Source organism: Penaeus monodon, chromosome 40 (genome assembly GCF_015228065.2).
Source record: "Penaeus monodon isolate SGIC_2016 chromosome 40, NSTDA_Pmon_1, whole genome shotgun sequence".
Classification (NCBI taxonomy): domain Eukaryota; kingdom Metazoa; phylum Arthropoda; class Malacostraca; order Decapoda; family Penaeidae; genus Penaeus; species Penaeus monodon.
The window spans coordinates 16,057,101-16,069,249 of record NC_051425.1 but is presented as its reverse complement, the minus strand read 5'-3'; the positions used below and the strand labels follow the sequence as shown (position 1 = coordinate 16,069,249).

The 12,149-nt window shown below is 35.7% G+C and overlaps 1 protein-coding gene across 1 annotated transcript in view; it reads left to right on the top strand.

Moving 5' to 3' along the window:
• LOC119597774 (zinc transporter foi-like) overlaps positions 1 to 7,682 on the top strand; it is a gene marked incomplete in the record, with an annotated part of 70,083 nt that extends 62,401 nt beyond the window's left edge. Inside the window, 8 exon segments of the mRNA XM_037947406.1 lie at positions 1,606 to 1,781; positions 2,923 to 3,105; positions 3,522 to 3,657; positions 4,145 to 4,419; positions 4,793 to 4,940; positions 5,163 to 5,318; positions 5,815 to 6,002; positions 7,251 to 7,682. Coding sequence (XP_037803334.1) covers positions 1,606 to 1,781; positions 2,923 to 3,105; positions 3,522 to 3,657; positions 4,145 to 4,419; positions 4,793 to 4,940; positions 5,163 to 5,318; positions 5,815 to 6,002; positions 7,251 to 7,403 — 1,415 coding nt within the window.
• Positions 7,683 to 12,149: the final 4,467 nt, after the last annotated feature.

The following is a 12,149-nucleotide window of genomic DNA, read 5'->3' as shown; positions in this document are numbered from 1 at the left end:
TATTGTTTGTCACCTTCACACTAAAAGGACTTACGGGATATCAAAATTACTAGAATATGTTCGATGAAAAATAAAAATGTGTATGTATATGGTTATTTGACCGTATTGGCTGCTCTCGTTACTAATTAAATGTTTTCTATTGATATGCATTAGTTATGTAATGAACTATGCATGATAAATGTAATTAGCATCGGTTAAGTTTATTAATGGATTTGCACTGCTGAATTAAGCAGGCTTAGCTTTTAGATATTACTGTTAAATTCAGGTATGTCTAATTTTTGCTTGTTTGATTGATTAAAGAGGTTTATAATTGCATCATTATCTTGCAGTAGTACTATTAGATTCTTTCATTACTGAATTATTTCATTGTCATATTGAATGATGAGATCAATTAATTATTAAATGTAGCTAATAATTAGATTACTAAATCTTTTGAAGTATGAAAATTAATCAGGTTGATTGTTAATAGTTTCTGGGCATTCTTAAATCATATTTTTTTAAAATGAAGTATAATTGCAATCATCATCATCATTTAACGGTAGGTTCATGTCTGAGCCGCCGTGGTCACAGCATGATACTCAATTGCAGCTTTCACGTTGTGATGCTCTTGGAGTGAGTACGTGGTAGGGTCCCCAGTTCCTTTCCACGGAGAGTGCCGGTGTTACCTTTTTAGGTAACATTCTCTCTTATTTTATCCGGGCTTGGGACCAGCACTGACTTGAGCTGGCTTGGCCACCCAGTGGCTAGGCAGGCAATCGAGGTGAAGTTCCTTGCCCAAGGGAAACAACGCGGCGGTCGGTGACTCGAACCCTCAAACTCAGATTGCCATCGTGACAGTCTTGAGTCCGACGCTCTAACCATTCGACCACCGCAGCCTTGACGATCATGTGCTTCCATGATTTTTCTTGGCAATTTAGAGCGGTGGTTTGCCATTGCCTTCCGCCCGGTGTTTTTATCGAGTCACCATCTCTATTTACCCGGCACTTGCAATGTCAGTATAAAATTATTAAATGTGGTTTATTGTTAGATTATTTAATTAATACCTGGAAATTCTTGAGTAAATTTTGATTTGATCTTGCAATCATGCTGATTATTAAGATGTTAAATTGAGGTTATGAAATTACTACATATATAGATTTATAAATATTTAAATCATCAGGATAATGTTATAGAAGTACCATTCACCATAGAAAATTAGATTAGATTTAATTTCTTACTTCTAGACTGTTGGATATTCACTAAATTATTAAACTGTTATGACTAACAATGTTTATCAGTATTATTAAGGAAAAAAAAATTATGGAAGGAAGCATGGCAGTTGTTGTTTCCATGCATGTGTACACACTGTAGAATTAGTAAATAAAAAAAAACTGCTCAGATTATTCTTATTATAAATGTACAGATTAGAAAAAATTGATCTGAAATTTTAGCGTATTAAAGTGTGTCTAAGAGATGTGTTTACCCCCAATCATTTGTGCACATGAAGCTCCAAAGTGTACTGCCCTTTAGGGGTTAATGGTCATCGTAACGAATAAATGGTTAAGTTATCATATGTAGATTAAATTCATGTATGAAGTTCATTCCTACATCATCATACCACCCCAGACAACTGGATTGGTGCAATCACCAGCATGGTCGTCATCGGCTTGGTGGGCCTTGCGTGCATCATGTTGATCCCAGCCCTGAAGAGGAGTCAGTATTATGACCAGGTTAACCACTTCCTCCTCGCCCTGGCTGTCGGGACCCTGGCTGGAGACGCCTTGATTCACCTTCTGCCACACGTAAGTTGGGAGACGGTGATTTTGATTTGATTTGATTCTATCTCTGTCTCTCTCTCTGTTCTCTTGCTCTCTCTCTCTCTCTCATGCTCTCTCTCTCTCTTGCTCTCTCTCTTTCTCTTTCTCTTTCTCTTTCACTGTCACTCTCTGTCTCTGTCTCTTTGTGTCTCTGTCTCTGTATCTCTGTCTCTGTATCTCTGTCTCTCTGTGTCTCTGTCTCTCTGTCTCTGTCTCTGTCTCTGTCTCTGTCTCTGTCTCTGTCTCTGTCTCTGTCTCTGTCTCTGTCTCTGTCTCTCTCTCTCTCTCTCTCTCTCTCTCTCTCTCTCTCTCTGTTTCTTTTTCTCTCTTTTTCTGTTTCTCTCTCTCTGTTTCTCTCTCTCTCTGTTTCTCTCTCTCTCTGTTTCTCTCTCTCTCTGTTTCTCTCTCTGTTCATCTCTCTCTCTCTCTCTCTCTCTCTCTCTCTCTCTCTCTCTCTGTCACTCTTGTCTCTCACTGTATAGTATCTAATGTTATGGCAGGACATTTTTGTGTAAAGATAAGAAAGAACTTAGAAATATTTTTTGATAATCAGAGACATCATTAGGAGAAATGGAGTCACTTGATATTTATTTATATGTATCTTGGTAAATCATCTTTCAATATTCATGGTAGAGAGCTGCTTTATTTATGCAAATATTGCAGTTTATTTTGATGGTAAATTGATTTTCCTTTTTAATTGATACAGTCTGCATCTCTTCTTCTTCTTCTTCTTCTTCTTCTTCCTCTTCTTCTTCTTCTTCCTCTTCTTCTTCTTCTTCTTCCTCTTTCTCCTCTTCCTCCTCCTCGACCTCTTCTTCCTCCTCCTCCTCTCCTCCTCCTCCTCCTCCTCCTCCTCCTCTCCTCCTCTCCTCCTCCTCCTCTCCTCCTCCTCCTCCTCCTCCTCCTCCTCCTCCTCCTCCTCCTCCTCCTCCTCCTCCTCCTATTCTTCCTTCTCCTCTTCTTCCTTTTCCTCTTCTACATCTCATTTTACACTCCGACCCTTCTTTTCTAACTTATACCACCTATCTTCTTAATTCAGTCAACTCATCTGCATAGTCAAAATATCATCATTTTATTATTATTAGAGCACTATTAAATATCAGACATTATTACATCCTCACCCCAGGCCATCAGCATGGAAGCACCCCAAGGTAGCAACCCTACCCTCCTGCATTCCTTCTACGGCTTCACTGCCCTTGGCGGCATCGTTATCTTTCTGTTCCTGGAGCGCTGTCACAACCTCTTCTGTGGGCATGGTCATGGCCATGGGCACAGCCATGGCTTGGGGCTTGATATCAGCAAGAGTAAAGTAAGTAGGTTGGGTGGCTTGGTAGGCAGAGGAGAAAAAGTGGATTGATAGTGTGTGGATAAGTGAGTGGACGAGAGACCAACAGGAGATGAGTGGGTGGTATGTAGGGGAAAAGGGGTAAGAAAGAGGGAGTGAGTGAGGGAAGGAATGACAATGAATTAATAAAAAAGTGAGTAAATGAATTAGTGGTTGATTGAGTGAGAGTGGGAGTGTGAAGCAGGTAGGAAGTCAATTTATGTATTTCAATTTTAATTTGTTTTCAGTTGTGCTGATGTTTAGTGTTTATTTTTGTTGTAAAGTTGTGTAATTTTATACAGTTAATTTCTTAAAGATGTTTACATAATTGTTATATATTTGTTATGCAATTAATTTTATATCATATTGATATATATAACTCGGTTTTATGCTACCCTCAGGAGGACATAGACAAAGAAACAGTTGGTACAACGACAACTCTTGAAGACTCGGCCAGTCAGATAACAGACAAAATTGGAGAGAAGTTATCAAAACATTCCAAACACAATTCCTTTATCTATGCAGAAAGCACCATGAGTAAGCTGTGTATTTGTACTGTTATTATTTTACTAGATAGCAACCATATAGTACAGATTGATTTCACAGTTTGTTTATTAATTTAATTGGTGGGTTCTTTGTCATGAAATGAAAGTAACTACAACTACTTGTTCTTTCAGCCATGTGAATTATAACATATTAATTATGTAATTTTTGTAGTATGGTTTCATACAGACTGCAAAGAGTCAGGAAATGTTGGTTTTCAGGCATTGTGATTTGTAATTTAATTTTTAAAGATATATAAGAAGAAACACCTTGTACTATAGATAACTATTGTTCAGTCACAGTAATAAAGTACATAGAAGATTTTTAAAGAATTGTTCGTAAAACCTTTGTAAAAAAATTCTTAGAAAATCAACATATGTAGAGAGAGAGAAAAGTCTAACTTGATATGTGATTGATATGTGAGACATACCACAGGTGTTTTCTTAGAGATCTTTCAACAATTTTTCTTCAATCCTTACAGCACTTGAAGCCCAGAACTGTTTTGAGGGTTGCAGCTCAAATGTAAGTCCTAGTAGTGACGCCAATGGAAACAATGGTCCGAACAGAAGCCGATTTGGAGACGACCAGCAGCCAACCCTACCTGAGAAACAGGGCCTGGTCTCATCAGGTGATAGGGACTCTGAGGTAGCATCCATTGACAAACATGTGGCAATGTGTGCAGAGAAGGAGAAGTTAGCCTGCAGTGCATCAGAGAAGGAGAGCTTGGTCACGACACCAGCTGACAAGTCAGAGATAGTGCGTATCTTTTATTTTTAAAAAACCCTAGATATTTAATGTGTTCTCTAGTAAGAGTGCTGTAAAGTGTCTTTAGCTAGTTGGATAATGCTGAGTGAACTCATCAGGTTTAGATCAGAATTACAAAGTAATGTTAGTTGAAATATCTAATAGTAAGTCCCAATATCACTAAAGTTTTAGCTTTAGGCATTTGGTGGAGAAGAGATATTTTGAGATAGATATTAATCTCTCGCCAGAACAGGGAACTTTTCCTCATTCTTGACTTTTAAAGATGAAAGAATACTAATCTCAATTATATTTCAGTCTTTGCTTTAGGCCATTTTTGGTGAAGAAGTAATAGAATGAATTTAATTTAATTGAAATTCCATTGCAGGGAAGAGAACTTTCCCTGATTCTGGACACTCCATCATCTGGGAGGCCAAAAGTCCTTCGACAAAACAGCTCCAGCTTCAACATGGTCTTACAGGAGTACCATGTGGGCCATCATGGTCATTCCCACCATGGCCATTCTCATGTGACAGGTGAATGAGTGTGCTCTTGGACATTCTCTTTTTATCCTTATGATTTGACAATACGCTGCTTATAAATAGTAGATAAGTTGTATGTGAGAGCTCATTTTTTGGTCTGATGAAGGTAAGATTCAATTTAAGGCTTCTGAATTACATTTCTTGCTTTGTGGTATTATTCATTCTGAATCATAACTTTTATACATTTTTCTTCATACCTCCTTTTCCCCCAAATAGGTCGCAAGGATTCTCTCCGAGCCATGATTCTGGTAGGCGATGCTATGCACACGTTCCTGGATGGCATGGCAATTGGGGCAGCTTTCGGAACTAGCGTGACAGGGGGTGTGGCAACCTCCATTGCCGTTTTGTGCCATGAACTGCCACATAAAGTTGGTAAGTTGGATAGATAGAAGATCTTTTGAATATATTTACCATAATTCTGTTATCAAAATAATTTGCCTTAACTGTAAATCATTTGCATAGTAACTGGTTAATGTAAAGAGGGCTAATGTATCTCTTTTTGCTTAATAATCCTCTTTGATTGGATGGTGGTTAGTGTGGATTTCTATTTTCCAGCCTGATAACACTCCTCATTTGAAATCGGTCAATATTCCACATAATCAGTATTCTTTATATACTCAATATTCCTTACTCACTCATTATCGCTAATTTATTAATTTCACTTAGTATTTCTTTTTTATTCAGTACTTTCTATTTACTCACTATTCCTTGTTAACATTCCTCATTTACTCAGTAATTCCCATTGACTTGCTATTCCCCTGTTACACTCTATTCTTCACTTACTTGACATTCTCTTTTTACCTAATATTCCCTCTTTACAAGAGTCCCCATTCACTCATTCTTCTCCCCTATTTACTTGCCATTCCAGGGGACTTTGCACTCCTCTTTGAGATGGGAATGCACTTGCAACAAGCGGTAAAAATGATGGCCCTGCTGTGGGTGCTGAGCTTGGCTGGTCTTCTTCTGGGTGTTATGCTCGGTTCCATCCCAACTGCGTCACCTTGGATCTATTCTTTCACGGCTGGAGTATTTATCTACCTGGCGCTTGTGGATCTGGTAGGTTTTGGCGTGTTTATTGTAATGATGGTAATCATGATAATAATGATGATGTTAATAATGATAATAATGTTAATATTAATGATGATAATAATGATAGTAATGTTAATATTAGTGATGGTAATAATGTTAATATTATTGATAATGAAAATAATGGAATATTATTGATAATGATAATGGTGATGATAGTAATGATAAGAGTAAATATGATACTGATGATGGCCTCATTATTTTGGAGCCAAGGATTTTTTGGATTTGTTAGATGTGAAGCTTTCCATTTTTTAGCAAGGTTAAGTCGTTCTGTGAGCAGTGTTTGTATTCATGTGTAACATATTTCATGTTGTTTATTGTATACTTAAAGAACAAGATGAAAGTTTTATCACCACTTCATGGAATTTTCATTAAGAGGAGATTACAAAACAGAGCTTTTCATATTATTTGACACTTTTGCTTGGATCTCTCACATCTTGCACTCTTGTTTGGATACATATAAAAGTTAACAAAGAGATGATTCTATTTTTGTAACGTTACTGAAATATACCTTAGATACAGTAGGCATGAGTGAATATCTCCATGCGCCTCTCAGTAATATGTAGATCAAAATGATGCTTATTTGACTGCTGTTCTTTGTTAATCAAGCCCCATGAATCATAAAAGTGATCCTGTTCAGATCGTTTTTATTTCTTAACATATATACTGCCCCTCTCTGTTATAGAGTAGCTGGGAGCCAGTATGCACGGTGTCCCTTTTTTCTTAGTGAAGCTTATGTCTGTGGCTTATCACTGATGACAATTATTGCAGTGTGTGCTTTTTTATTCATCAAACATGCAAAAGTGAGTGAGTGAGTGTGTGTGTGTGTGAGTGAGTGAGTGAGTGAGTGAGTGAGTGAGTGAGTGTGTGAGTGAGTGAGTGTGTGTGTGTGTGTGTGGTGTGAGTGTGTTTTTTTGAGTGTTGAGTGTGAGTGTGAGTGTGTGAGTGTGAGTGTGAGGTGTGTGTGTGTGTTTGTGTGTTTGTTGTGTTTGTGTTTTTGTTTCTGTGTTTATGCCTGTATGTATGTGTGTGTGTGTGTGTGTGTGTGTGTGTGTGTGTGTGTGTGTCTTCATTTGTGTGTGAGCATGTATGAGTTTGTGCACACACACACACACACGAACACACACACACGCACATATTATATATTTGTTATATATATTATATATATTATATATGTATTACATATATGTGTTCTATTATTTCCTTTTTTTTGTTTAGCTTTCAGAGTTATCAGTGCAGCGAGGGGAAAAGTTTGGTGTTGCAGGCCAGTTGCTCCTCCAAGGACTAGGCATGCTCACAGGTGCCGTCATCATGCTCATCATCGCCATCTACGAGCATGACTTGGAGGACCTTCTCAGGGGCTCCTTTTAAAGGCACACTACAGTTATGCAGCTAGTGTGGTGCATAAACATCGCATGATGCATCTTCCACAAAAGTTTTTTGGAATAAGGAAAAGGTCTTACTTTATGTTCTTTGCTTTTATGAGTGGTTATACTGGCATTGGCAAATGTGCTTGTGAGGTGTGATATTTATTGATAAACTCACAGCGTTCAGATGGATGTTTTGTGTGGTGAAGTTTGCTTGGAGATTGTCTAAGCTTTCAAATATAACAATAGTAAGTGTACAATAAACACTCAACAGATGGAAGGCTAAGGTTGTATTTCTTTAATGACATAAGGTTTTCCAGAGAAGGAAGTTTTCGGAGATACAATTGTGATATAAACCCAGTGACTGCACAAAACTACGTGATCTAAGCCCACATGAATGAGCCTAGCAAAAACTCATCTTGACGAATTCCAAGTGAGGAAACTATGCTGGATCCAAAGCTCTCTGGTCGGACTCTAAACAGCCGGCAGATCCAAAAGTCTATAGATACATGCTAAGCTTTTGTTTAAGATAAAGTGAGTGCAATCTGTTCTGTGTGAAAAAACAACAAACTAATGCAGCTCTTCCTGGATTATGAAAAGTGACTGTTCATCTTCGCTTAAACTTTCGATGTGGCTTTTCATTTAGGTGAATATGTAAGGACAAGCATTATAAAGCCATACATAGTTTAAATGTGTAGATTATGGAGATATTCATCATCACATCACTGTAGAGATGGATTCCTTTTTTCAAGTTAGTGATTCTCTTTTTAGAGGTGGGAGGGCGGGCTACAGTCTATAGGTACAGTTCATAGAGCTTTAGAGGGTTGGGGGATGGGCGAATGGTGTGAAAAAAACAAAGAAAAAACTTGCCTTACAGTAACCGCAGTCTGAAGTGTCATGAGATTGGCATGACGAGTTCCTATGGTTCTGCTCATATTATTTCCTCTCATTCTATATTTTTTTCTTTTTTCAGTATATACTGGGCTTACTGTCTGGGAAATGGCAAACAGAAATAAGACGAATGATAAAAAAGGATGAATAACATATATACTGATGAAACAACCGACTGCCATGGGATGCAATAATAATAATGATAAAAAAATAATAAAAATAAAATCATAGATATTTGGTAGAGGAAGAAACAGGGTTACATCAGTGATAAATTTTTATTATCAATGTAAGTTTCATTTGTGTAATATTTATCCATGGCTAATGATACTTCAAAAAAAGTTTACCTTATCATAATAGAAGAGAAAACTTGTCTTAGATGAACAATATAACGATAAGATGTTAAAGAACAATTTTATACATTATTCCCCTCCTCCTCCCCTTGATAATAAAGTTACATTTTCTCACCTTTTGCAGAGAATGTAGGGGCCACTCCTTGTATATTAGCCTAATCTTGAATTTCAGTACATCTAATATAAGGTAAATCCCATTTGGATGCATATTTCATGCCCATTGAATTATCAGGTATCAATATGGTATTGTGCTCTTTCCTCAAGGTTCATGCATATTGAAGATTGAAAGTATTTAAAATCATAATGCATTCATACACATGACACAATGACAAGTGACAAAAAAAAAGGAAAAGTAAAAAACAAACGTAACATTAAAATAATGATATTCATAAAGTTCAGACACACACACACACACACACACACACACACACACACACACACACACACACACACACACACACACACACACACACACACACACACACACACACACACACACACAACTCACTCACTCACTCACTCACTCACTCACTCACTCACTCACTCACTCACTCACTCACTCACACACACACACACACACACACACACACACACACACACACACACACACACACACCATTAATAAAAAAAGAATCCAATATTTTAAGTTCTTGGTCATACTGTACTTATTGAATACATTACAAGCATAAAGCCTTATAGTCATTGCTCAATATTAATTTTTAGTATTGTTAGAGATATCTCCTTAGGATTCGTTTGTTTGTCATTTATTTTAAGCTATTGAATTTGGCTTTTGTAAGGATTTATCTAACCCATGAATATCTAAAGATATTTCTTAATATTTCCTTTTTTTTATTTAACTTTTTGTGTGTGCAAATTTTGAGAAAAGGTTTCATGATCTCTTTTATGAGAGATGTTTTTCTGTGCTATGTTCAATGCCTATGAGATTTTGCGATTTCTTAAATTCTGTATTTCCAATATTATATTGTTGTCTTTTGTGAGTTACGTAGTCTTTGCTGATAATATTCAAATCCAATATCCAATATACATTTATATGTTGTAGTTCATTGTAGGTCCAGTTAGTATTTTGAACTCTTGAAATTTTTGGTTAAAAGAAAACTTCTATTAAGTGAGTTATACTGATTTCTAAATGTTTTTATAATCTCTTCCCGTTTGTGGGTAAAAATGAATGGATAAAAAATTACTCCACTATCCAGTCCATGAAGGTGCTACATATTTTCCATAAAAAAGAAAAAGAATAAAAAAAAAAAGAATAGGCCTGTAAGAAACGGAAAGCATTTTTTGCCGAATTGATAAGAAAAACTGACTTTGAAGGAAAAAGATATTGGTGGAAATTACCTTTGTCATACAACAGTTTCATTCAATTGACTTGGAACAAAACATATCGGATCTGCCTCTTATGAGAAAAAAATACCCCTAGGATCTTTCTTTTGAATGTTTATGCAAAACAGCAGTGGTACTTTTGTCAGTAAAATGCATAATTGGATGGTTGGGTGACTTGTTGTCTTTGTCCATGTGTGAGTCATGTAACTATCATGTAATGCTTTGAGTTAGCACTTTTTATATTTCAGAGTAAGATGAAATTCAAAAACTTCACATTTTTATTTCAGTTGGCCACTTAAACGGGCAATTCACTTTATGTTCCTCATAAAATGATAAAGAAAAAGATGATGATAAGATATGCCTAAACTGTCAGTATAATGAAACATCTTTTTTCATTTTCCAATGATCTTTTTGATGTGCTTATTACGCATGGAGGAGTAGAGCAGTTGCATATCTGAAATAAGCTAAGATTTTTATCTTATCTGTGTGCGCATGATGTAATTAATTATTCAACATTAATATGAATGAGTCCTTTTGAAAACAAAAACAAAAACAAAGAACTGTTTATTTTTGTGGCATTGTGCTTATCTTTTCGTATACCATATTATGCTTCATCAGAGAAAATCTGATACTTATCCCATAATTCATTTATTTTACTGTCATTAGTTTTATTATTATTTTCTTTTTAACATGAAGCTAGTTTCTGTACTTATATACAGCTTTCACCATTCAAATTCTTTTATTTTTCATGGCATATATACTTGTTCAGCTATTAGAGGAGATTGTGCTGTTTTATGTATAATGGTAAATACAGTATGCTAGGTAAGAAAAAAAATTGTATACCCTTTTTGCATTATAATTTGATAGCAGAGAAATTAAAATATTCATAGCATTTATTTTGATATGAATTTTTATATGCAATTGGAAAGGTTAGAGAGAGAGAGGCAAAGTATATATCAACTTGTAAAAATACTAATGTGGATTATCTTCATGACTTAAAAAAATGTACATTGGTGTAGTGTCATATGCAAAAAAGGGTAGAAAAAAATTGGTGTCAGTATTTTTTTTTTTTTTTTTTTTTTTTTTTTTTTACATTTTTTTGCATAACAAAAGACGTGAGATACTGCACTTAGAGATACGTAGTTGATATATAGTAGAGACAGACGTCACTATTGCTAAAATTACTCTCATCAGAAAATAACCGGTTAGTGCTGCATCTCGTCTACGCATTTAGTGCTGTCGTGTTATTGCACCATATTTATGATGCTTACCAATTAATTAATGAATCTATGATTAACCCACACCCTTCACTGTAGGACGTTCCTCTTGTTCCACACACACACCAGTATTAACGAGGCTGAGATATTTTGTGTCCAATTTTTTTTTTTTTCTCTCTTTTTAATTTTGTGTGTAATGCAAATGTTGGTTGTTCCTTAGGAATTAAGGCTTGAAGAAGGAGATTGACAAATTATGATTTTGTAATTATTACTGCTTTGTATATTTTTTCCACTTTTTTAACATGCCCCACCATTAGTTTTACTGCTTTTTGAAAAAATGTCTTTAGTTGTTTACTTTATTTTGTATGAATTTATTTCTTATTACTGTATACATTTATTCAATTTTCTGCAAGGAAAAATATTTTGTGTATCTATGATTTAAGGAGAATGGTTGTTTTCTCACCTATTTGTACTAATAAAATGTTTTTTCAGGTTTAATAATTTAGGGTTTAATGTGTTCAGTGGGACCATCCGTCTGCCACGTCTTTCATTTTCTTTATTTATCAAAATTTCAGATATATCATCAGCTAGGAGGGGATAAGGAAATAAAACATGAATTCCCAAGAGTGAGTTTAGTTTCAAAACCCTCAAACCTGTACATGTTTGCACTGAAGCAACATAAATAAATCACGGTATGAATAACCTTTTGAAGGCTTGTCACACCATTAAGTCAAAAATTATTGTGATAATGATAAAAGAGGAGGAAATATTGAGAGAGAAAGGGAAAGAGAAAGAAATAGAGAGAGAGAGGGAGAGAATGAGAGTGAAAGTGAGAATGAGTGGAGAGAGGGGGGGGAGGAGAGAATGACAGAGACAGACAGAGAGACAGACAGATGGAAAGTAATTTCTCATGGCAAAAGTTGCAGTAATTAACTTGTGCACCTTATTTTA